Source organism: Rattus norvegicus, chromosome 9, assembly GCF_036323735.1.
Source record: "Rattus norvegicus strain BN/NHsdMcwi chromosome 9, GRCr8, whole genome shotgun sequence".
NCBI lineage: Eukaryota > Metazoa > Chordata > Mammalia > Rodentia > Muridae > Rattus > Rattus norvegicus.
The window spans coordinates 114,350,880-114,375,987 of record NC_086027.1 but is presented as its reverse complement, the minus strand read 5'-3'; the positions used below and the strand labels follow the sequence as shown (position 1 = coordinate 114,375,987).

At 42.6% G+C, this 25,108-nt stretch overlaps 1 protein-coding gene across 9 annotated transcripts in view; it reads left to right on the top strand.

Moving 5' to 3' along the window:
* Positions 1-25,108, top strand: part of Ptprm (protein tyrosine phosphatase, receptor type, M) — a 704,621-nt gene that overhangs the window by 415,013 nt on the left and 264,500 nt on the right. For all 9 annotated transcript variants that reach the window (NM_001168632.1, XM_063266820.1, XM_063266818.1 and 6 more), the window contains 2 exons: positions 5,115-5,316; positions 8,219-8,321. In NM_001168632.1, the coding sequence (NP_001162103.1) occupies positions 5,115-5,316; positions 8,219-8,321 (305 nt within the window). The remainder of the gene's footprint in view (positions 1-5,114; positions 5,317-8,218; positions 8,322-25,108) is intronic.

Below are 25,108 nucleotides of genomic sequence, written 5' to 3'. Positions count from 1 at the left end.
AGATCTGATGGCCTTTCCTGGACTCTGGGAGCAGCGAGCAGCACATGTGTGTAGCTCACGGACATACAATGTAACACTCATCAATGAACATGAAACAAAAATAGATCAAACCTAAAAGGAAAAAAAAAAAACCAAAGTAACTATGTTACTTCTGGAAATGATCCCAATAGTTATTATTTATTATTAATACTTCCTTTCACGGTGTCCTTCCCCAGGATTTAACCTCCATGTGTGTTTCCCTGCAAGCTTCCCGAATTCCTCACATCCCTCTACCTTTAACCACGGGCCTTGGCTCTCCCAGGGCACTTGCCCAACCCTCCTGGAGTATATGCCTGCCGTGCCTTTTAGTAGTTTCTTCAAATCCTGTAGTTTCACGAAGAGTACTTTGGCCCCTTTCAGCCCTGAACTCAAATTTAATTATCCATTCCTTTGTGTTCAGAGAGCAAATTGCCCAAACCCCAATTAAAGACCTGTATTTTATGCTGGCTGCAATTACCATCATCTCCACGCTCCCCCGAAGATTTCGGTCCCCCTAAATAGGAGGCTATTCCATTTGGGCTCTCTGTGAAATTGAAGTGTAGAATTGGAGACTTGAAGGAGAAAGGGGGAAGATAATTTTAGAGGATGCCAGGCACTTAAGTGCAATCAGAAATCATCCAACATAAGCAAGGACTTATTCCACCTCACCAGTTTAACATCCTTCGTCCCCTACCACTTTATTCAGGTGTCACTTTGCTTTCGTCTAGGGGCATCCCATTAAATTCCTGGGACCCACCAGAGGTCAATCGCTATCCTTCAGAGTAGTTCCATCAAAACATTTTCTGCCCTCAGCCAGCAGTGTAGTACCCGGGTAAAAACTGTTCCAAACTTTTCTCCTGAGAGGCCCCCCACTGTGTTTTCTCCTGCCGAGTGTTAATAGGTACTTAATAAGCACTTGTTGAATGACTAACTGAAAGTATGAAATGCCAGAAGTAAGGGTTAGTTCAGTCTGAGCCTGGCAGGATGCTGTAGGACCTTGAACTGTGCTGTGCTGTTGAGGCCGACAGCTGTTCCCGGCTTGCAACCTCTGTGGCAGGAGGCAGTTAGAGTTGGCTGTCTGCCTCCTGGTCCTGGAGAGCCTTTTAATGTCCAGCATTTAGTTTCCTCTAGGTTTAGGGAGCTATGGACTTTCTGGCACTGATTGCATATATGTGCATGAATTTGTCTTTATGGGTAAGGTAAGAATTCATAACTTTGAGGAAGGAATGAATTATATCCTTGTATTTCATAAGGACAGAGGAGTGGCGTCTGCAATTTTTACCAAAGAATTAGAGGGTTGAAGCCAAAACAGGGTTACAAACATCCAGTCTGACTCAGTTCGGAGCTGCCCGGCGATCAGCCACTGTGGGGGTGGAGACTATCGGTGAAGCCCTTGCTTCAGTGTGTGTGCTGGCGGAGCTGGGACCCCACTCTGCCAGAGTGTGAATTCTGCATCCGGACACTCCCCAGTAGCCTGTTGTGGAAAATATACCAAGCGCCAAGTAGTTACAGATCACAGTGGGACCACAAGCAAGAATGAGACATGACTCAGTCCTCCAAAGGGCGGCACAATTATTACAGGAATACTCCTCTGTCTCGGACATATTTAAGTCATGATTTAAGACTAAACAGTAGGTTCACAGCCTTCATTCATGACTCATCGCCATGCGAAGTTTATGAACCCAAACTGCAGCAGGAGGCATTGGCTGCCGCTCTGCTTAGAACCCAGACTGAGGAGGAATAACAACCGTGCAGATCTGAGACGCTGACATGAGGCGTGGGCGGACACTTTTGTTTGTTTGTTTGTTTATACCTAATATCACCTGATTCCTCATCAAAATCTTCCTCCCCTGGACCATCTCTCTCTCTCTTCCCAAACCTCCGTTCCCGACCCGGACTTCTCTCGGACCCTACTTCTATCATGCGCATGCGTCCACACGGATATTTCAAACGACCAGGGGAGGGTCCAAATGAAACCACTCCCCAGCCTCCTCGGGCGACCTGGCGCTAGCACTTGTCTAATTTGCCCTAAACTTAAAACTCTTTTCCTTTTTAGATGCCTTACCTCCAGTGTACTTTTTAGTCTGTGAAACTGTATTCTGTCGCACATAATGTACATGGCTTTAGCCACTGGATTCTACCACAGTTCCTGTGGCTTTTCTACTCCCTTTATTAACCATTCAGGTCAAATAAAAAAATCCCACCTGTCAGCCAAGAGGATTTGTGTGTGTGTGTGTGTGTGTGTGTGTGTGTGTGTGTGTGTGTGTGTGTGTGTGTGTGTGTGTAACAAATCAAATTGTTTTATTTTTCAAATAAAATGTTCAAAATTTGCCTGTTAAGCACAAGGGAGCCCATGCCAAACCCCGTAGCCTGAAGAGACCTCGGAGGTCTTTTGTGTTCATTCCCTGGGTCCAGAGCACTCCTGCTGCAGGACTTTAATCCGGATTCTAACCCTAAATTCATTGCCTAACTGGTCCTTTATAGAGCTCAAGACCTCCCAGGTTTGCCAACATCTCTTCCTTAGGCATTTAGAATGGCTGTGTGGACCTTTCTCCCTGACAAAGCTTCTTACACTACCACTACATTTGTTTCTTCCATAGTTTGTGCTTTTTATTGATATATTTTATTTATTGTTGAATCCCTTCGGTTTTACCACACCCAGTCCAGATTCTTCACTTCCTAAAGTCAGTGCCTGGTCCCTCTGGTAGCCAAGGCACCTGCATTCGGTGGGTGTTGAAATGGTGTCAGCAGATTGCAGAGAACTCAGCACTGAGGCAACTCAGTCCTATTCTAGGCAGGCAAGCAAGAACAGTGTCCAAAGGCTCGGTGAGCATCCATGGAACCGTGCAGACGTACCCCCTCCTAGAGCCGAGAACAGCATAATACATCATCGTGTGTTCAGAAACATAGCTACACAGTGGCTGACCGCAGGTCTGAGGCAAGGTTCTGAGCCTTTTCACATTTGCCGTGCTGACATCTACAGCCAAAGCAGCAGTGTGGACAGGAAGACTGACTTGCCCTCCGTGTGCTGCCGTCATCCCTATAATTCCACTCACCATAACTGGGGGACTGTAGCCGCCCTTCCCCCACCATCCTGCTTACCCCACAGGGTGGGAACAGCATCTGAAACACCAAGCAGGCCCCTAGAACACAGCACTGGGCACATTCAGAGGTGCTCTGAAAATGGTCCAAGTGTATAAACTGTCCTACGGATCACCTCCCCCGCTGTGGTGGCGCGATTGGCTCACAATCGTCACAGCCTGAGAGGGGAACTGAGGTAGGAATGGCCAGGAGCCTTGAGACCTCCTGCGACTGTGACCGGAACAGACTCTGAGGAGACAGCTCTTTTAGTGGTGGAGTAGGGAGTGGTAGGAGCTTTTGGGGTGAGTGTGCATTCATTGACCAGGGCCAGGGTGCTGAGGACGAATCATTTGCATAAGGAGGAAGTCCAAGTGCTGCTGGTTCTGAACTTACAAGGGGAGAGGAAGTCTAACTGGGCTATTGGACCATGGGACCTCTTCTGGTAGGACAATAGTTAGGCACAGGGTTATATGCACCGGAACATGCAGAACTACGCGGGGTAAGGGGTATCCTATTCCTGCTAGTCTCAGGATGAGATTTCAGGGGTTGGGACACGCCTCAACCCCACTCTTGCCCTAGCCAGCTCTGATTACACTGCCACATTCCGCTCTGGAGGGTTCAGGATGGAGAGCTAAGCCAGGAAGTAGGCACACAAAGGAGGCTCCATGACAGGCCATGCTAACCAATGGGAGCAGCTGGCTCCTTGTCTTCTCAACCTCCTCAGCCTGGGAAGGGGCCAAGAGGCAGGTTACCAGCAGATCTGCCTGACTCCAGTGACGCCATCTACGGCGGTGTGATCAAAATACAAGGCAAACATTCCCTTTCCAAAGCTCAGGTGATTTAATCTAAATATTCTTTCAGAGAGGTCTTCTTAATTATAATGACATGGTGTAAATATAAGGGGAAAAAAAAAAGAATGTCAACTCTCACTGCGTAATAACAGTGTTAGCATTCCTGTACATAAATTACAAGTAGCTTTACCTATTTAGAGGCACGAAAAGTGCTTGGTTTTGCAATTTAAAACTTTTGAATATGCCACATTTAAAAATTATGTCATTACAAGCAGTAGAAGTTAGTAATCACCACTGAAGTGCGTGCTCTTGGGTAGCTGATGAACCATCATACTGAAATCCCTTTTAGAAATCACTTGAAAAGGTGGAATTTAAAGGCACCGATGTTTCATTTATTTTCAAACATTGCAGCCTCATCCAAAAATCGAGAATGTCTGCCCCATGTTGAGGATCTTGAGTATATCTGGAGTCACCCTCACGGGGGGGGGGGGGGGGGAGGCAGCTGCTAGCCACTTGGAGCAATTTAAATCTCAATTTAATTTGATTAACGTTAAATGAGATGTGTGGTTCCTACCCTCGATAGCCATGTTTCGAGATCTCAGTGGCTCCATATAGCATGCGGCCACTGCGCTGATTAATAGGGGATAGGAACCTTCCACCACGACAGACAGTTCTGTTGGACACTATTCTGAAAAATGTCAATGACTCTGACCCGTAATAGATGTCCCATTTGAGGCCCCAAGACTTTCTGGCAGGCGTCTCAGATTTATTTTTGGAGCAGACACTGACAGCCACATGCATGGAAACACTTCAATGCGGCCTTGTTTGGGAAGTACAAGTATCCTATTCATGGCCAAATCCGATCGTGGCCAAAGATTAGAGATGAGGTCTCTATTCTTGTCAGTGCCTGTCAATCCAGCCAATTACCAATTTCCCCCATAAATCAGCTGTTAGGGTTCATTGAGATCAAACAGTTTCACCATACCAGGTTATGCTGAGCAGTCTTTCACATTCTAACCTATTGGTGTTAAGTCCCTCTCTCTAGAAAGGTAAAACTCATAAACCCATGCTGAATTCCTCTTCCTCCTAAGTGCATTGGAGCTTGGAAGCATCTAGCTTATCCCAACAAGCTGACAGCACTCCCATCCGAAGGCTTGTGGGATAAAGATGCGATCTCCATCTGCCCCCCTCCGAGATCCTCATCGAGGTCTTATTCCTTTGCAGATCACCTACAAAGCAGTCAGCTCCTTTGACCCGGAGATAGATTTGTCCAACCAAAGCGGAAGGGTTTCAAAACTGGGAAATGAAACTCACTTTCTGTTCTTTGGCCTGTATCCCGGAACCACATACTCCTTCACCATCAGAGCCAGCACAGCCAAGGGGTTCGGACCTCCAGCCACAAACCAGTTCACCACCAAAATATCAGGTATGGTAAATTGGTGAGTTATGCCTCTCGTCAGAAATAGTGTTGTGTGCCTTTTCGTTGCTAAGATAGATAAAAATGCAAAGATAAAACAGTGGTAAATTTTATAAGTACAACTCCGGGTACCTAAAACAGTCTCATAGGATAAAATAAAATGCCATGTGTATTTGGGGATATGGCCCTCTTGTATTAGGGTGTGGCTAGTTTTACCAGTTCTTTTTGAAGGACTTGATTGCAAAGCAGAAGGTTCTGGTGAGGCTCTCTAGCTCCCAGGGAAGCAGTGCTTGAGTAACTCTGACATAAGCCACAAACAAACGGCGCCTGCCCTCTGTGGGCCTCGGAATCCACACCAACCACTGGTTGCTTTCTGTCCTACAAAGAGATGGAGTTCAGGGCAGAATCCAACACCTAAGGGCTCCAGATTGTTACAGATCCAATTATATCACACCCAAAAATATACAGTTAGAAGAATGATTCCGGCATATTCATCTGTGCAGAAAATGTCCGTGTTCCTCAGGAGGAAATGAACCTGACATCTGGCATAGGATGTCTAGCCACAATAAACAAAATCCCATGAACATTTTCTTATTTTTTGTTTCTCTTCCCCTTTGGCTGAGAGTGGGGAAATATTTGGGTTTGGGGTTGAGCCTTTTGTGGTGTGTTTCCTTAGTCATCCCTCTGTCCCCTGCAATGAAATACTTTGTTTCTTTCTGTTTCGACCAAACCTTTTTATAAAGCCAGAGATGAAGGGGAATAAATATAATTTTTTTTAAAGCTGGATATTACTGAAGTAGCCCTCAGAGCTGGTGAGGAAAGAAGGAACTTGAAGGAGGAGGACTTTATTTTACAGCTCAGCGGTCTCAGGCCATGGCCTCCTGGCCCCAGCACTCGGGGTCTGAGATGTTACTGCTCACAGTGGTGAAAAGCACATGACAGGACATAGCTGTATACCTCTTGGCGACTGGAAGGCAGAGAGAATGAAGGAAAGATTCTGGGACAAAATCCACTCTTCAAAAGCTTTCCCTCTGTTTCTTATCAGTCTGAAAGGCTTACTTACCTCTGCCTCTCCTAATAGTCCATTCAGGTACACGTGCATCGGTACTTTCGTAAGATTTACGGTCTCCTTATCTGCTCAGGACTCAGTAACGCTCTATGTGAAGAGCCAAGCTTTCTGGTGACTTTTTTTAAATATCCCAATCATAACATAACATATTTATATCAAAACATAAAAATGTAGAGAGTCAAGAAAAGTGCTCACCAGCTCAGAGGGCTAGTTCAGTGATATTTAGCATGGTATTTTAAATATTTATTTCCTGTCATCTCTGGATTTTTAAAAGGTTTGTTTGAAACAGAAGGAGATCAAGGTCCAAAAGCAGAGTATTTTAAGTGTTCTAGTAGATTTGGAAGGAAAGGAGTTTTTAAAAAAAAAATCATAACTCATGTGATATTTTATGTATCATGAGGCCTTTATGTGCACAAACTTGTCTTGAAATTTAATATATATCCCAGAGCAGAGCTGAAAAATAAGTTTTTCTTGGGATATTAAAAAAAATGATGTAGATGGGCAAACCCATGCATAGAATGGTTACTGGTTTGAATAAGAAAACCTGGACACTGGGGTACTTTTCAGTGTGTCTCCTATGATCTTCAGGGAATATACCACTGTTAATACGGTATTACCTATTGCGTTAATTTTCCACGGTGACCTAAAAGAGGGCATGTCTGCCAATGAGTATTACTTCCAGGAAAGTTTTTATTTTCCCAAGCACAGGACATATTTCTGCGAGTATTACCCTGAGGGAGACGTTCCATTAGGAAAACAGTTAAACTTTCCCACATATTCTATAAAAATTCCAACAAATGCGAGCCTGTCCTCCTCCAGTTCACATAATTCCACCTGAAAGCAAAGAGGCCTGACATTTCATCTGCGCTATACAAGCTCACCCGAAGTAACCATTTGACTTTTATGGAATTAAAACCATCACGGTGCGAGGCAAGGCTCTCAGCTACTCGGAAAGCCTTGGCAGGATTGCTTAATCCTAGGATTTCAGGGGCCAGCCTTGGCAAACTGCAAGACCTCAGCCAGGGAAGGGGAGAGAGGGAGGAGGTCAGGTTACGGTTCTTGATCTCTACTCCCTACTTCTGTAGACCTAAGGGAAGGAGCTGTGCTTGTTTCCAGCACAGCCACATGTTGTGAAGCAGAGTTAACTCTTAATGGACTTAGAGTGGACTTAGAATTTTTCCAAAAAGAAAATTGATAGATGTGGCTGATCAATAAGTCACGTATCTTCCATAAAAACTCCCACCCCCCCAACCCCCCACTCCCCACCCCTCACCCCTGTATAAGATATTCCGAGCGTGCTCACAGAACATGATCTCTAGCTGTCACATTAGGCACCCCTGCCTAAGTGTGGTTGAGGCTGGCAGTTCCTGCATCACAGAAGCTCCACGCCATGGGGAGTCTGTCTGTCTCCATCTCAGGAGTGGAGGGATTCTGAAGTGCACAGTTGCTATGCTGTGCTAAGACAGCATTTCCAGAGGGGAGAGAGAAAAGGCCAGAAATGACTAAAGAGAGTCCATTGCTGAGAAATTGTTGATGGCCATGACCCGTAGAGAGAGCAGGTTGCTGGAACACAGATGGGAAAACAGAACATCACTGTGAGCAGCACTAACATCTCATAAGCCCCCTCTGCCCCTTCCCAGCCTCAGCTCAGGTTCACAGATCAGACTGGAGCAACTGTCCCTGTTATTTTGTATCAGGTATAGGTATACAGAAACCTTGGGTGTGGTCAATTGATTGCTACTATTTGTTCTCAGTGTCCTTTGTAAAAAATATTAATAATAATAAAGTGTTACTAAGAAAATAAGCAAGAAATAATGTCTCCCATCTAATTCTTTTCTCTAGCACCCTCCATGCCAGCCTATGAATTTGAGACACCTTTGAATCAGACTGACAATACGGTGACAGTGCTATTGAAACCAGCTCAAAGCAGAGGGGCTCCAGTCAGGTAAAGGGCAGAGGGAAGGGCTAGAGGGAGGAGCAGAGAGGGAGGGGGCCAGAGGGAGGGGCAGAGGGAGGGGCAGAGGGAGGGGCAGAGGGAGGGGCAGAGGGAGGGGCAGAGGGAGGGGCAGAGGGAGGGGCAGAGGGAGGGGCAGCGGGAAGGACCTCACTGGCTCCGAGAGAAGCGCTCCTGGCATGTTCACTAATTTCTCCAGAGTCTTTTCTTGGTTTTCCAAGCTTTCTCCTCATCCATTCTCCTTAAAGGAAGTGCCTGAGGAAGATGAAGGGGCTCCATGGAAGGGAATATAAATGTCGCGCATGCACACTCCAACAAAAGAGGGTTGTCCTTTTGATAATAGAGCAAAGCTCTTAATTAGGCAACTTGACTCTCAAGTGATAACTGCTTACTACAGATCAGGTTCCCAGGAACGGTGGACATTACTTCCTGTGCTTTAAATCAACTGTTTTTTTTAAAAATATGTTTATTCAATTTTTAAATTGGCCGATTTCTCAAGTATATATTTAATATAATACTTTTTTTGAAGGAGAGAAAAATACTGGGAAAATCAACACGAAACCTTTATTCGAAATTAAGTTTATTACCAATGTGTGGGCTCAATTTCTCATTCCACTATGATTTACGTTTTAAAAGGAACCACAAAGTACGACAGTCACAGTGAATGATTTAGGAAGATTTCAAAATAATCCCAGGAGTGGACCTAGCATAAGATCAGTAGTCTCTGTAGGTGTAATTTCTTCTTGTTTCAGTGGGATTGGATATTTAACTTTGCCTATCTGAACGGGTACCACTACATCCATCTCTTATCCTGGATAGCATCGGGATAGCACCTCAGGACAGCATCTCCATTCACAGTAAAACTGTATGCAGTTTGTCTCAAGGCTCCTGTTTGGAGAATTTGATCTGATGAGCCTTTTAAATTCTGATAATATGTGACCATATTTCTTCTTCCTTTTTATGTGGTGAATATTTGGGCTTTGTTCTGCTTGATATCTCTCTCTCTCTCTCTCTCTCTCTCTCTCTCTCTCTCTCTCACACACACACACACACACACACACACCTTGGTTCATGCAGCCAAAGAGAATAGCACTAGGGTATAATTGTGGAAGTTTATGTTTAAAAAGGCTTGAGAATTCTTCAAAAGCAATTGGTGTCCTGTTGAATTGTGTGTCATGGTTCCTCTTTGAGCCATTTATGCTAATTCATAAGACATTATCTAGAACGAGGAATATGGACACAGTCTGCTAAGCATTGCCGCTGATCCACTAGTGGAGGGGGATTTGATGCCCTATGGCTCCCTGGGTTGAGTTTTGCACAGTGTAGAGGTCTGATAATTTGACCAAGGCACCCATTTCCAGGTCTCTGTCCAGACTCATGTACTCTTTCAACCATTTTCCAGGCTCTGTGCGGGCGTGTGTGTGTGTTTTCACTGTCCAGATTCTGTGCATGCATGTGTGTCATTTTCCAGCCTCTATGCAGGCACAAGGGTATATCGTTTCTCACAGCTGTGAATCAGGCTCAGTGCACATGTGTGTGTTTTCTTTCTTGGAGCACGGGTCAGGATTTTTTCATCTTAAAACCCTGAATTTCCATTCATCAAAAATGTACTCTCTGACCACAGCCTTTTCTGGACAAGCTAACAATTTCTCCAGACTCAGCAATAATGAACACAATACTGTTTATTCTGTGAAGCATTACAGTCAGAATGTCAATGGTCACCAAGGTTCGTGGCCACGAATGGAAGGAAGCCGATCCCTCCAAACCAGCTATTGCTGTTCTCTCTACAAAATCCCTTTCCACTGTTGCTTTCCAAATCTACATTTTGCACTAAATTCTCGTTGATCCTTCTGCCATTTTCTGTTCTATTTTCCATTCTGTGCTGCACTGAGTTCTTGTTTCATTGTGTATTTTTATATACTTGTTCTGCTTTTGGAGATGTTGCGACCTCACTGGTTAGTTTTAAATAAACGTATGCTTTCTAGTTTATGTCTGCTAACAAGCATACACATGCACATGGACACGCACTCACACCCATACGTATGCACGAACACGCACACACACAATAGAATGTTTGTCAGAGTCCAACACACAGCTTAGATTATCCCACAGACCTGATGTCAACCTCACAGAATCCACTTTCCTTCCACGCGAGAAAATGTGGGTTTTCATCACCACACCCCCCTTCCACAGTGGTCACAGAATCATCAAACTCAAAAGCATTCTTCTTTAATGAATGAGTTTCATGATGAGGCTTCTTTGATGAATAAGCCTCAGGTCCTTATTGAGTGGCCACCCCCTGAACTGGCCAGGGTTGCTCTATGTCTTGTATCCTTTCTAGTTTCTCCACACAGAGGGAGTGCCCTGAGATTAATGAAGGTGTCAGCTGTCTTACCCAGCACACTTTAATAAGTGTGTCACCTGCCTTAAAGGAGGACCAGTAGGGCCATCCAAGTTGACTAGGAAGCTGTCCCCAAATGGGCAGATTGTCTTGGCACACATTTGAGCAAGGAAATGCTTATAGCCTCACCTGTCCAGGTTTTATTCTTCATTCTCTCATAACAGCAAAGGTAACCTTCAAGAGACTCACTCTGCAGAACAACATAGCGGACTGATTATCCATTGAAAAAATAGACGACGCCCACATATCTGCAAAGACTGCTTTGTGAGAAAATGTCTACGGTTCCCTTCAAGTGAATAGCGTTTGTTAAGCTCTCAATTTGCTTTGATGTTTAGGGAAATAAGGACCCTGATTGAGAAATCGTACGGGACCTACAATATAAAGCCATTGTGCAGATTAAAATACTGAGCACATCTGGAAATTTGCAAAACACACATGAAATCAAACTGCCACACCACACCACACACACACACACACACACACACACACACACACACACACACACACACACACATCGCCTCCCAAGGGATGAAACAAAACAGAAGGGAGAGAAGAAAGGGGAACATCTGTTGGCTTTCCTGGGTTTTGAACAGTGTTGTGCAGTCAAAAGTACTATCATCATGTGATCCCCATTCTTTGCATTGATTTGATTTTTCTTTGATCTGTAAGTCATCAGTGTTGGGATTCATTTCTCTTCCATTTGTGCACCTCGCAGGGTGAGCTGGTGGTGTATTGATTCTACTGTCAACCCCAGCTTGTTTAAGACAGATTCCTGAAATTTGCACACAGCTCTCCACGTAAATAATTGTTGTCTTTTTATTGACCAACACATCAGCTCTGTCACATAAAATTATTTAAATCTAGAGATGGCCAAGAAGAACAAAAACCCCATTATTCCATCCAGTAAACTAGCACCAGGGTAGAATTTAAATGTCTATATATGGACTCAGCTTTTTCCTCAACAAGACAAGGAAAGGCTTCATTTTCTTTTGCTTAGTTAGAATCGCCTCATTTCTGCCTTCTCTCCATCATTCATTCTGGATAGATGCAATCCAACAGAGAGATCCCTCAGAATTTGTCAGAAAGGAAGGAACTTAATAAAGGATGGGTTGTATGTAAGCTGTTACAGCCTGCTTGTGCTAACAAGAATGCTTTGTACTGCTAGTGCGAGTGCGAGTGCGAGTGCGTCTGTGTGTGTGTGTGTGTGTGTGTGTGTGTGTGTGTGTGTGTGTGTGTGTGTGTGCATACAGGTGACTATAATTAAAAACAAGGAGGTTATGAGATATGGACAGGGTATTTCCAAAGCAGGCTTAAGCGAAGAGTAGCCAGTATGTTTGTCTCTTTCCTTATAACTCCAAAACAATCTCTCACTCCATCAGCACCAACTTGTTGATGCCTGAGAGTGTGCCAGCATCAAGGGGGTTCTTCTGAGGGTTGAGTGAGCTGGTGTGTTTTAAAACACTTCAAAGTGTAGTGTATCCATACTAACTTGTCTATGTCTGCTGTGTTTCCTCAAGGCAACACTAGCAGGTCATTTGATTCTGGGTTTGACAGAAAACATCTCTGCCTGTTCTTCACCTCAGGCAGCCTGAGTGGCTCTTACCTGCGTTCCGTGCCCTACAGCATAGTTTTGCCTACACTGGCATCGTGGAAACTGAGTAAGGAAACTGTGGTCATTTTGAAGGCTACTCCAGCGGAGTGGAGGTCTCTTAGAGCAAACCCACAGTAGGGCCCAGCCATCCCTTTCCATCTGTTGTACTGACAAAGGCTTCTCCTGAGTGACTGGTGTGAGGGAGAATGAGTTTTCCTTCCAAAGGCTTTGGGTTCTGTGTCTCCTGCTGCTGCTTTGGCTGGCTGGCTTGGTTGTTAGTTTGCTGAGGCAGGGTCTCACTGTGTTTCCCAAGCTGTCCTGTAAACCCTGGCTTGAGAGATCTCCCCAACTGAGTCTCTCGAGTGGCCAAGATTATGGCTGTACCATACTGGGTCTACTTCTCTTCCGTTAACTTTGTTTTTTATCAGAATTTTGGAGACACAGACAGTGAGAAATATATATTATTTATATATTTTTTGAGTATTATATATAGATGCAATGATTAGACACCAGGTCCTGATGTATAACTTCAATGTAGTAGATGATACAAGATAATTTGAGGTAGGCACTGACACCCCTATGGGTCCTATGACTTTGTACCTTGGGCAAAAGCTTTTCAGATTCTTTGGTAATAGTTCTTCCCAGGTTTGACCTGCTTCAACCCCTTGATACCGGCCTTCCCAGGAGCAGACACGGGCAGATGGACAGGCTGTGCCTAACTTCTCTTTGTAGTCTTGCCCAGTGCCCATCCTAAAACCAAATGCATGGTGCATACCGTGGAAAGAAGGGATGGCAGGAACACAAGCGTCCATCTCTGGGATCAGCATCACAGTTCGTCCAGTCTCGGGCTAGGAACAATGAAATACACAGGCTGGAAAGATTCTCCATAGGCAACGGATGATGTAACAGCAGAGCTGGAATCAGTCTCCTGTGGTCAGCATCCTCCATGTTTTCTTGGAGACCCCCTCCTGGGTATATCTCTTCCCTTGGTAGTCACATCTAGAGTTCAGCCCAGCTCATCTGGCCTGAAGCACTAAAGCTTTTAAAAGGATCTAAATTGAGTATGATGTAAACATATGGCAATGAGTGTTAGGTGACCGTCCCTTCTTCAAACGTGTGGGACCAGAAAGGCTTTGGAGTTCAAGTCCGAGCAAGTTTAGAACTATGCCTTGGGACTACTGGATGAGCAAGTCCAAGTGGATCCAGAATTCACACCTTTTCTTAAAAAAATACTTTTAGATTAAGGTTACCCTCAACTTCACCGGGTTTATTGTCCACAGTGTTGTCTCTGTCGCTGTATATGGGGTTGGCTAGGAAAATACATGTTCACCATGGCAACTGACCTTGAATTATAATTTTTTTATAATCAAGTCTTGCTATGAACCCATAATGATTAAATTAAGATAAGCTTAGCTAACGTAGGAGATGCAAAGGAAGACGTCTTTGTTGTTGGAAGCACCAGAAGTCACGGCAAAAGATGTTCCATCTAGGGCTCATGTACTCTGACTGTGGTGCCCGCTGTGCAGATTAATGACAGGTGGCCCTTTACAGAGCTCACAGCCTGAGTCTAATGTGATGGTGGCTTTTTTTTTTCTCACTGTTATTATCTTTATCTGAAACTTTCATAGCTAAAGGATTTTTTCATCCTGCCCTTTGTTCGCAATATGTGTCTATAATTGAGTTCATAGTTTTCATCCAACCTTTTAGCTGTAATTAATATTTTATTACAGCAGATCTTATGACAAACCTGCAGAGCAGCGGGGCGTTTGGACTGCAAGCTTTCATGAGCATGCGCACTCACACACAGAACATCGGTGGCCAGCGCCAGAGACACGGAGAGATCATAAAATATGCATATGGTGGCCTGCCAACCTTACACAGCAATCCAAGGCCAGTCTTAAGATCCCAGCAGGACAAAGAGAAATTAGTGATGCTAACCGAGCGAGATTATGCCAGACTCAGGGGCCTGTGTGCTAGCGCCGCTCCTCACTGTGTGAAACTATTGGTGGAGTCTCATCCATATTGGATGATCAAGTTGTCGTTAGATCGGTTGCTCTCACACTTGAAGAACCAAGAAATCCTGGCTGTGGTTACAGCAGGTGCACTTCTGCTCCCAAGTCCTCACTTTAAACTGGCGAGATGCTTCTAAAATACGTCATTACATCATTACCAGGTTGTTAAGAAGATTTTCACAACTTTTGTTTTTTATTTACTTATTTATTTATTTATATCCCAAACCCTGGCTGCTCCCCCACTCGGTCCCTTCTCCTAGAGTCCCTCCCCCACTCCTCTTCCCCGTCTTCTCTTCTCCGAGAGGGAGGGTTCCCTCCTGAGTATCTCCCCACCCTCTCCCATCAAATCTCTACAGGATTAGGCACATATTTCCCCACTGAGGGGACAGCCTCCTCTCCAGTTGTCAAGGGACCCACGTGGAGAATGAGGTGCACGTCTGCCACGCCTGTGCCTGAGACCTCAGTACAGCCTGTGTATGTTCTTCGTTGGTGGATCAGTCTCTAAGAGCACCTAGGAGTCCAAGCTAGCCAACTCTGTTGGTCTTCCTGTGGAGTCCTTATCTCCTAGGGGCCCTCAGTCGTTCCATAAGAGTCCCTGGCCTCCTTCCTATGTCTGGCTGTGGGTCTCTGCATCTGTCTCAGTCAGCTGCTGGGTAGAGCCTCTCAGAGGACAGTTACGCTAGGCTCCTGTCTGCAAGCATAACAGAGCATCATCAATAGTGTCAGAGATTGGTGCTTGCCCATGAGATGGGTCTCAAGTTGGGCCGGTTATTGGTTGGCCATTCTTTTAGTCTCTGTTTCATCTTTGTCCCCACTGTTAGTCATCTTGGCTAAGGTCACCCACATTGACTCCTGGGGCCTCCCCCCATGCCAGGTCTCTGGGACTTCCTAAAGATTTTCCCCAACCCCCTCCCCTGGAAACTGCAAATTTCCATTCATTCTCCTGGCCCTCTCTAATATCTCTTTCCACACCCGATCCTACACACACTCTGCATTCCCCTTTCTCCCTCTGCTTCCATCCGGTTCCCTCCCTCCATCTTCCTCCTGTGACTGTTCCTCCTTCTAAGTGAGATTCAGGCATCTTCTTTGGGCCTTCGTTCTTGTTTAACTACTTAGGGTCTGTGGGGTGTATCATGGGTATCCTGTACTTTGTGTCTAATATCCACCCATCATTGAGTATGTACCATGTATGTCCTTGTAGTAGAGAGGAGCGTCTTTTGGTTACATGTTCAGGAGCAGTATAGCTAGATCTTCAGGTACAACTATTTCTAATTTTCTGAGAAAATGCCAGAATGATTTCCAGAGTGGTCATACAAGTTTGTAATCCCCACACTCAATGGAGGAGTGTTCCTCTCTCTCTACATCCTGGCCAGAATGTGCTATCAGTTGAGTTTTTGAGCTTAGCCCTTCTGACTGGTGTGAGGTAGAATCTCAAGGCTGTTTTGCTTTACATTTCCCTTATGACTAAGGATGTCGAACATTTCTTTAGGTGTCTCTCAGCCATGAGATTCCTCTGTTGAGAATTCTCTGCTTAGTTCTGTACCCCAGTTTTCATTAGGTCATTCAGTTTGCTGGAGTCTAACTCTATGAGTTTTTTATATATTTTGGACATTAGCCCTCTGCTGGATGTAGGGTTAATGAAGATCTTGTCCCAGTTTGTAGGCTGCTATTTTGTCCTATCAACAGTGTCCTTTCCCTTACAGAAGCTTTTCAGTTTCATGAGGTCCATTAGCCAATTGTTGATCTTAGAGCTTGAGCCATTGGTGTTCTGTTCAGGAAATTGTCTCCGGTACCAATGTGTTCAAGGTTATTTCACACTTTGTCTTCTATTAGATTTACTGTTTCCAGTCTTATGTCGAGGTCCTTGGTCTACTTGGATTTGAATTTTGTGCTAGGTGATAAATATGGATCTATTTGCATTCTCCTACTACAGACATCCCTTTAGACCAGCACCATTTGTTGAAGATGCTTTCTTTTTCATGGTATGGTTTTAGATTCTTTGTGAAAAATCAAGTGTCCATAGGTATGTGGGTTTATTTCTGGGTCTTTGAATCAATTTCATTGATCAACGTCTGTTTCTATACCAATACCAATGAGATGTTATTACTATTTCTCTGTAGTACAGCTGGAGATCAGGGATGATGATACCTCCAGAAGTTTTTTTTTTTTTCTTTATTGTACAGGATTGTTTTAGCTATCCTGGTGTTGTTTGTTTGTTTGTTTGTTTGTTTGTTTGTTTCTCCATATGAAGTTGAGAATTGTTCATTTAAGATCTGTAAAGCATTGCCTTGGAATTTTAATGGGGATTGTGTTGAATCTGTAGATTGCTTTTGGTAAGATGGCCATTTTTACTATGTTAACTGTACTGATCCATGAACATGAGAGATCTTTCTATCTTCTTATTCTTCTTTGATTTATTTCTTCAGGGACTTGAAGTTTTTGCCATCTATTTTGTATTATTTGTGGCTATTGTGAAGGGTATTGTTTCCCTGATTTCTTTCTCAGCTCGTTTACAGTTTGTATAAAGGAAGGATACTAAATTTTTTAGTTAATTTTGTGTCTAGCCACTTAGCTTTAGGAGTTCTGTGGTAGAATTTTGGGGGCCACTTATGTATACTGTCATATCATCTACAAATAACAATACTTTGGCTTCTCCCTTTTCAATTTGTATCCCCTTGATCTCCTTTAGTTGTATTATTCCTCTAGCTAGGACTTAAAGTACTTATATTGAATAGATAGGTAGAGAGTGGGCAGCCTTGTCTTGTCCCTGATTTTAGTGGGAGCACTTCAAATTTCTTTCTACTTAATTTGATGTTTGCTATTGACTTTCTGTGTATTGCTTTTATTGTGTTTAGGTATGTGCCTTGAATTCCTGATCTCTCCAAGTCTTTTAATATAAAGAGATGTTAGATTTTATCAAAGGCTTTGTCAGCATCTAATAAAATAATCATGTGATTCTTTTTCTTTCAATTTGTTTATATAGTGGATTGCATTGATTGATTTTTGTATATTGAACCATCCCTGCATCCCTGGGATGAAGCCTATTTGATCATGGTGAATGATGTTTTTGATGTATTCTTGGATTTAGTTGTGAGAATTTTGTTGAGTATTTTGCATTGATGTTCATAAGTGAAATTTGTCTGACATTCTCTCTCTTCGCTGAGTCTTTGTGTGGATTAGCTATGAGGGTGACTATGACCTCATAGAATGAGTTTTCCAGTGTTCCTTCTATTTCCATTTTGTGGACTAATTTAAGGAGCATTGGTATTAGCTCTTCTTTGAAATTCTGTTAGACTTATGTTATATACTTAAAACATCTGGTCCTGGGCATTTTTTGGCTAGGACACTTTTAATGATTGCTTCTATTTCCTTAGGGGTTGTGGGGCTGTTTAGATGGTTTACCTGATCTTGATTTAACCTTGGTATGGTATCTATCTAGAAAATCATCCATTTCATCTAGATTTTCCAGTTTTTTGGAGTGCAGGCTTTTGAAGTAAGACCTAATGATATTTTTAATTTCCTTTTTTTTCTGTTATTATGAATCCCTTTTCATTTCTGATTTTGTCAATTTGGATGCTGACTCTGTGCCTTTTAATTAATTTAGCTAAGGGTTTGCCTATCTTGTTGATATTCTCCATGAACCAGCTCTTGGTTTTGTTGACTCTTTGTATTGTTCCCTTTGTTTCTAATTGACTGATTTCAGTTTGACTACTTGCTGCCCTCTATTCCTTTTGGGAGTGTTTTGCTTCTTTTTGTTCTAGAGCTTTCAGGTGTGGTGTGAAGGTGCTAGTATGAGACCTCTCTAATTTTTTTTTATGATGGCACTTATTGCTATGAATTTTCCTCTTAGCACTGCTTTCACCGTGTCCCATAAGTTTGGGTATGTTGTGCCTTCATTTTTATTGAATTCTACAAAGGCTTTCATTTCTTTTTTATTTGATTCCTGACCAAATGATCATCGAGTAAAGAGTTGTTCAGTTCCCATAAATATGTAGGCTTTCTATTATTTCTGTAATACATGGTGATCTGATACAATGCAAGGGGTCATTTCAATCCTCTTATATCTTTTGAGACTTGTTTTGTGTCTTACTGTATGGTCAGTTTTAGAGAAGGTTCTGTGAGGTGCTAAAAAGAATGTATAATCTTTTGTTTGGGGGTGAAAGATTCTGTAGATGTCTGTTAAATCCATTTGGTTCATAACATGTTGGTTTCATTGTTTTTCTGTTTAGTTTCTATTTTGATGACCTGTCCACTGGGGTGAGAGTGGAGTGTTGAAGTCTCCCACTATTATTCTGTGGGGTTCAATGTATGATTTGCACTTTAGTAAACTTTCTTTTACAAATGTGGGTGCCTTTGCATTTGAGACACAAATATTCAGAATTGAGATATCATCTTGATCAATTTTCCCTTTGATGAGTACAAAGTGCCCTTCCTTATCTCTTTTGATTACTTTTGGTTGAAAATTCATTTTATTAAATATTAGAAGAGCTACTCCAGCTTGTTTCATGGGTGGTTTGCTTAGAAAACCTTTTTTCTAGACCTTTACTCTGGGGTAGTGTCTATTTTGCTGTTGAGGTGTGTTTCTTGTATGCAGTAGAATGATGGATTCTGTTTACACATCCAGTCTGTTAGGCTGTGTCTTTTTATCAGAGAATTGAGTCCACTGATGTTGAAAGATATTAACGACCAGCATTTGTTAGTTCTTGTTATTTTGATGTTGGGTGTGTGTGTGTGTGTGTGTGTGTGTGTGTGTGTGTGTGTGTGTGTTTCCCCCTCTTGGCTTTTCTGTAAGATGAATAATTTCTTGTGTTTTCTTGGGGTAGTTACCCTCCTTGTGTTAGAAGTAGATATTATTAAAATTGATTTTTGTCATGTAATATCTTAGTTTTTTCATCTATCAGTGATTTAGCGATTGAGAATTTTGTTGAGTATAGTAATTTGTGTTGTTTTAGGGTCTTCAATACATCTATCCAGGATCTTCTGGATTTTAGAGTCTCTGTTGAGAAGTCCAGTATAATCCTAATAGGTCTGCCTTTATATGTTACTTGGCCTTTTCCCTTTACAGCTTTTAATATTTTTTCTTTGTTCTGTAAATTTAGTGTTTTGTTTAATATGTGGCAGGAAAATTTTCTTTCCTGGTCCAATCCATTTGGTGTTCTGTAGGCTTCACGTATGTTTATAGCTAACTCTTTCTTTAGGTTAGGGAAGTTTTCTTCTGTGATTTTGTTGTAGATATTTTCTGTCCCTTTGAATGGGAAATTTTCACCCTCTTCTATTCCCATTATTCTTATGTTTGGTCTTTTCATAGTTACCCAAATTTCCTGGATATTTTGAGTTAATGAACTTTTTACAGTTAGCATTTTCTTTGACAGTTTTATCAATTTATACTACAGTATTTTCTACACCTGAGATTCTCTCTTCCATCTCTTATATTTTGTTGGTGATGCTTGCATCGGTAGTCTATGTTCTCTTTCCTAGATTTTCCAACTCCAGGATTGCCACCACTCATGTTTTCTTCATTGCTTCTAGTTCCATTTTCAGGACTTGAACAATTTTATTCATTTCACCTGTTTGATTGTATCTTTCTGTGTTTCTTTAAGTAATTGTTTTCTTTCCTCTTTGAGGACTTCTACCTATTGGACTGTTTTACTATATTTCTTTAAGGGAACTGTTTATATTCTCTTTAAAAGCCTCTATTATCTTCATGAGTTGAGACTTAAGGTCACCGTCTTACTCTACAGGCATTGTAGGGTATCTAGGGCTCACTGTGGTAGGGAAACTTGGTTCTGATGGTGCCACATTGCACTGATTTCTGTTGATTATGTTCTTGCACTTGCCAGTCACCATCTGTTTGTCTCTAGTGTTGGCTGGGCTGGGTGTCCCAGGTTCAAATAAGTCTCCCAGGAAGCATGTGGAGCTGTGACATGGGGAGGAGTATACAGGTGGAGGTGTGCCATATATTTTCATTCATTGACAAATTTAGGAGAAAGTTATATCTAAACAAAGAACAGGATGAATGTGAATTTCTTGAAGTTGCAAAGCAATTGACCTGGGTTGTGCTTGTATTCATTTATTATACATGATGTGCTTGTTTTGTAGATAATAAAAAATTAGATACTAACAATCTTCCATTTAAAAAAGTTTGTGTGTGTGTGTGTGTGTGTGTGTGTGTGTGTGTGTGTGTGTGTACCCACAGACGTCAGAAAAGGATGTAGGGTATCCTAACACTGGAATTAGAGACAGTTGTAAGCCTTGTAAGTCAGCTTTTTGGGAAATGAGAACTAAATGAGTCTTCTGCAAAGTACTAAGAGTTTTTGCCCACTGTGCCATCTTTCCAGTCCCTCTCTTCTTCTGTATAAATATAGATCATGTGATTTGTGCCCCAAAATGCAAATGAAGGCAAAAAAAAATCACTATTAGAGAGCCCAAGGGCAATATCAGCGAGCCTTTGAAATAATCAGAAGTGTCTCTTTTTTAAGGTATTGGCCAAGGCCACAGTGAGAGGCTCATGGCATCTCTCTGACTCATTCTCTGAGCCCCTCCTTCTGTTGACCAGTCAGGTTACCTCCCAATATTTCATGATGATGAGAAATCCAATAAATGAATAAGAAAAATAGACTTCACAGCCAAGGGCTTAATCTTGGAATGAACTGGAGCAAAATTATGCCATCAAATTCAAGTCTACAGGAAGCTTCCTGTGGAAGGCCTCAGAGTTAGGGGCCAGCTGAGGATATTGCACAGCACTTGAACTCTCCAGCTTGAGGAAGCACATGAAAGACGTTCAGATGGTCTCACTGGGTTATGTTTCATGTGGTATTCTATATCAAAACAGATTTCTTCTCCTTGTAAAGGCTCCAGAGTTGTGTTATAGAAACTCTGGCATAAAGTAAATTTTGCATTAAGTAAGTTCTGGTAAATTCTGATGCAATGATGTCCCATCTTTGGCAGATTTGTCATCACTGCGGGTTACACTTTAATATTGCAAATACTGTTGGAGGATTTTTTGTTGTTGTTCCTTCGAATCCCACAACAGTGGTGAGAGAGGGCTAGGAATGGTACAGCTTTAATAAACAAAGGGGAACTGAGTAATACATTAAAAGGATAATAGAATTTTAATTCAACTCTCTGAGCCCAGAAACTTCTGATCAGCTTGCCAGTCGTGAGAATTTGCTGTCTTTAATCTTCTTGAGAAAAACCATTTGAAGAGTGAGAGTTTCAAAGGCTATATCCAAGATTCTGGCTATGGATGGAAAGATTTTATGAAATTCATAAGTAACTCAGTGTTATTCATACAAATAGGAAATACACCAGCGTGGTCAAGGTACCATTGACCTGGAGACTAATGACATCTTAATTCTGTCAGGGGACAGCAGTATATGGCAGCTTGGCAGCAGTGAGGATTTAGCTGTTTTTCATTAGCACACGGACTTTGATAAAGGGGAATAGAAAAGAGCTGTTTGACCTATGAGTGCTTAAATTATTAAGCAGCAAATAGATTTGAGGGCTGGCTGCTTAAAACTCTAATGCGTCTTGTGGACCAAGGATGAAAAGGCATCTGGGGTTTGAAATTGCTCCAGTCAACTTAACTCTTTCTTTAATATTTTTAGAGATGAGTAGGTGACAGCCATTTAACGTATGATGTATCTGAAGTGTAGAGTGTTTGATGTAAGTTAGCCATCTGGCTAAAAGGGAGGCCCATTAAATGGCTGTTTAATTGTCAAATGTTCACCTAGCCTCCATTAAATTGTTAGCTGAAAAAAAATACTTCCCATTCATGTTCACGTAGGTGTTCATCACACACACACACACACACACACACACATACACACACACGTGAATTAGTATCATTAGGGAATACTTCATTAGAAAACAATAAACTGGATTGTTCGAGTTACAGTAGGGCAGGCCTCACACATAGGAGGCCCTCAAACAGTACCTGTTGGATTCATGAAGGAATGGTGACACCCACAGAGCCCAGGGAATGATGCGGTAGGAAATGGCACTGGTGGAAGGAAAGACTGCACAGGAGACAGATTCTGGCTTTGAGCCTCTAGCACTTGTCAATTTTAAGTCATCCAAGAAAGGTTAGCATTTGGCCAGCCCCGTCTGAGTGCTCTACATCTTTTCCTCTTGGTAATATCTTATTCTTTTAACTTTTAGGTATTCAAGGAATAAATGAAAATGGGATTAGTAGTAAAGCAGAATATGATATCAAATCTCAGTGACCCAAGTAATCACACATCATGTATAACCTAGGAATCATTTCTAGATATATTATACCTTCAATAATACACACTTCTAAGACCAAATAGGACTAAGTAGCAGCCATCTATACCCAGGATTCCACAAGACTTGAAGACATCAATCCAGGGGCACCAATGACTCCCACTCTTCACTGAAACACATTTGTGAGTCTGGAGCTGGGTCAGAGCCAATGAAAGCAACAGATTTGTCATAAGCTCCAGGAAGAGGTGATGGTGGCCCTGTTTTATGAGTATCACTTCTAAGAGGCCTGTATGTTAGAGGGAACAGCATCCAAGTACCAGTACAGAAGGGTCAGAGATAGACAGATCGTATTGGGAGAATTCTGGATTAGGATTTGGAGACATGCAAAGTTATAAGCACTCTGCTTGCTTTTCCCAAGTAGGCTTTCCAGAACCCAGAGAGGACTTCAGTGGGTAAAGGATCTTACCATGCAAGCCCAGAAATCTGAATTAGATACCTCAAGTCTATAGGAAAGCAAAGAATAAATTCCACAAAATTGTTCTTAAACCCCTAACACACACACATGTGCACACACACACACACACACACACACATGCATCCACACACACCATGAACACATCAACATCATTGTGTATGTGTAAATTCAAGCTCATCTTTACCTTCATAGAGAGTTCGAGGCCATCCTGAGATAAATAAGCCCCCATCTCAATAAAAGGGAGAAGACGCTATTGACGTCTCAAGAGGAGAAACGTGTTCCCTCCTTACTGCTGAACATAATGACTTGAGTCTGATGCCACCTGGTAGAACTTGCCCTCCCTCACGAGTTCTCCTCTGCTCTCCATACATGTGCTGTGACACAAACCCCCAAAAGATGGATGATTCTTAGAAGGGTTGTTCCTTGTGAGAGGCGAGAAGACAGCAGCCTAGTTATTGAAGTCAGGAGGTATGAGGTCAGGAATAGCAATATCATTGATAACTCTCATGATGTGATGAAAGAGAAAGGATCTCCATACGGTGCCCAAGGTCATTTATTTCCAAAAGCCGAAGCCAGCCTGTATAGTGATTGCAAGAGGAATCTTGTCTGCAAGAGGAAGGAAAATCCTGCACTGGGCAGATGTCCCCCATCAGTGCCTACTGTGGGGTGAGTAGTCAATGAGAGCAAGCATCCCTTGGCCCATCACTGAGGAAGGGAGCTAGCGGTAGAGCTACCCTGCTGCCACTTGTCCACTGAGCCTGCTACGTGTTACTAAGATGGGGAATCTAAGACTGCAGGGCCTTGATCAGAAGTCAGGTGAACTGATTTCAGCAACTTTTTCCTTCACCTCTGTCTATAGTTCTGCTTTGTCTTTTATATGCTGCTTCCAGAAAACTGGAAAAGCTGATCCTCTAGGGAAACGGGTGGTACAACCCATTCTGTTGAGCATAGAGATCCTTTGGGAGGCAAGACGCTATTATGGTTTGTCCATTTTATGAAAGCAGTTGCTGTATGCTGAATAAAAATTTAAATATATACAAAAAACAGTCAAAATCCAACCAATCCTCCGTATTCATAAAAAAATCATAAGAATCCTCAAAATTGAAACCTTCAGATGCTAGGAGAAGTAGAATTGAAGTCTTGTCCAACTTACTCCCTCAAATCTCAACAAAACTGCTTAAGGAAAAGCACAAACCTTCTCAGTGCTGTTTGCTAACGAGAACACCGTTCCTCCATGCTTGCCAACTGCTAAGGAGCAGGCATCGTTTAGAACTTCACTTCAGCCTTGGCCCTCCTCTCTTGCTATTACGGTGTGTGATGGGCCGTACTGCTCATGACAGACTTATCTGCAGCAGATGTCTATAGTCCAAGTCCCTCAGTGGTCTCCTGAAACCGTGAGTGCCACCAGACCCTGCATGGATTGTTTTTCCCTATATACACAGCCTTGTGATAAAAGTTTATTCATCAATTCAACTAGCAAGAAAGTAGGATAATGACAGCAATGTATTATAAAAAAATATGGTAATGTACTCTTTCTATTGATACTCTCTCTATCTTCTCTCTCTCTCTCTCTCTCTCTCTCTCTCTCTCTCTCTCTCTCTCTCAAGTCAAGACTAATAATGTATGGGAATTGCAGTTGGATTCCCAAGCCAATGGAAACAAACCGTAGCTATCTGCCCACTCCCTCTAATATAGTTCAAACCACTGAAAGATTCAGATGCTAAAAATAGTTATGTTGTGCTGGGGTACTACTGTCTGCAGAGTGGGTGGGACAACTCCTTGGATTCTTTCAGGACCACACACTTCTGAAAACTTAGCCTTTGAAGTGTCTCACACAATGGCATTGCCTGTTGGCTGTGTTCTGTCAGCACCAGATTCAAGTTTCTTGACCCTGTTACCTGGTGGTTGGCTGTCTAAGGGATAGAGTTATGTACTGTACCCCCTCTGCTGCATTCCCTTCACTACATACATCACTAAGCAGGGGAACTTCTCAATGAAAGGTGTGTCGATGTGTCAGTATTCACATATGTTTTTAAATCAGTGTATGCAAGGGTTTATAGATGTAAGAAGTCA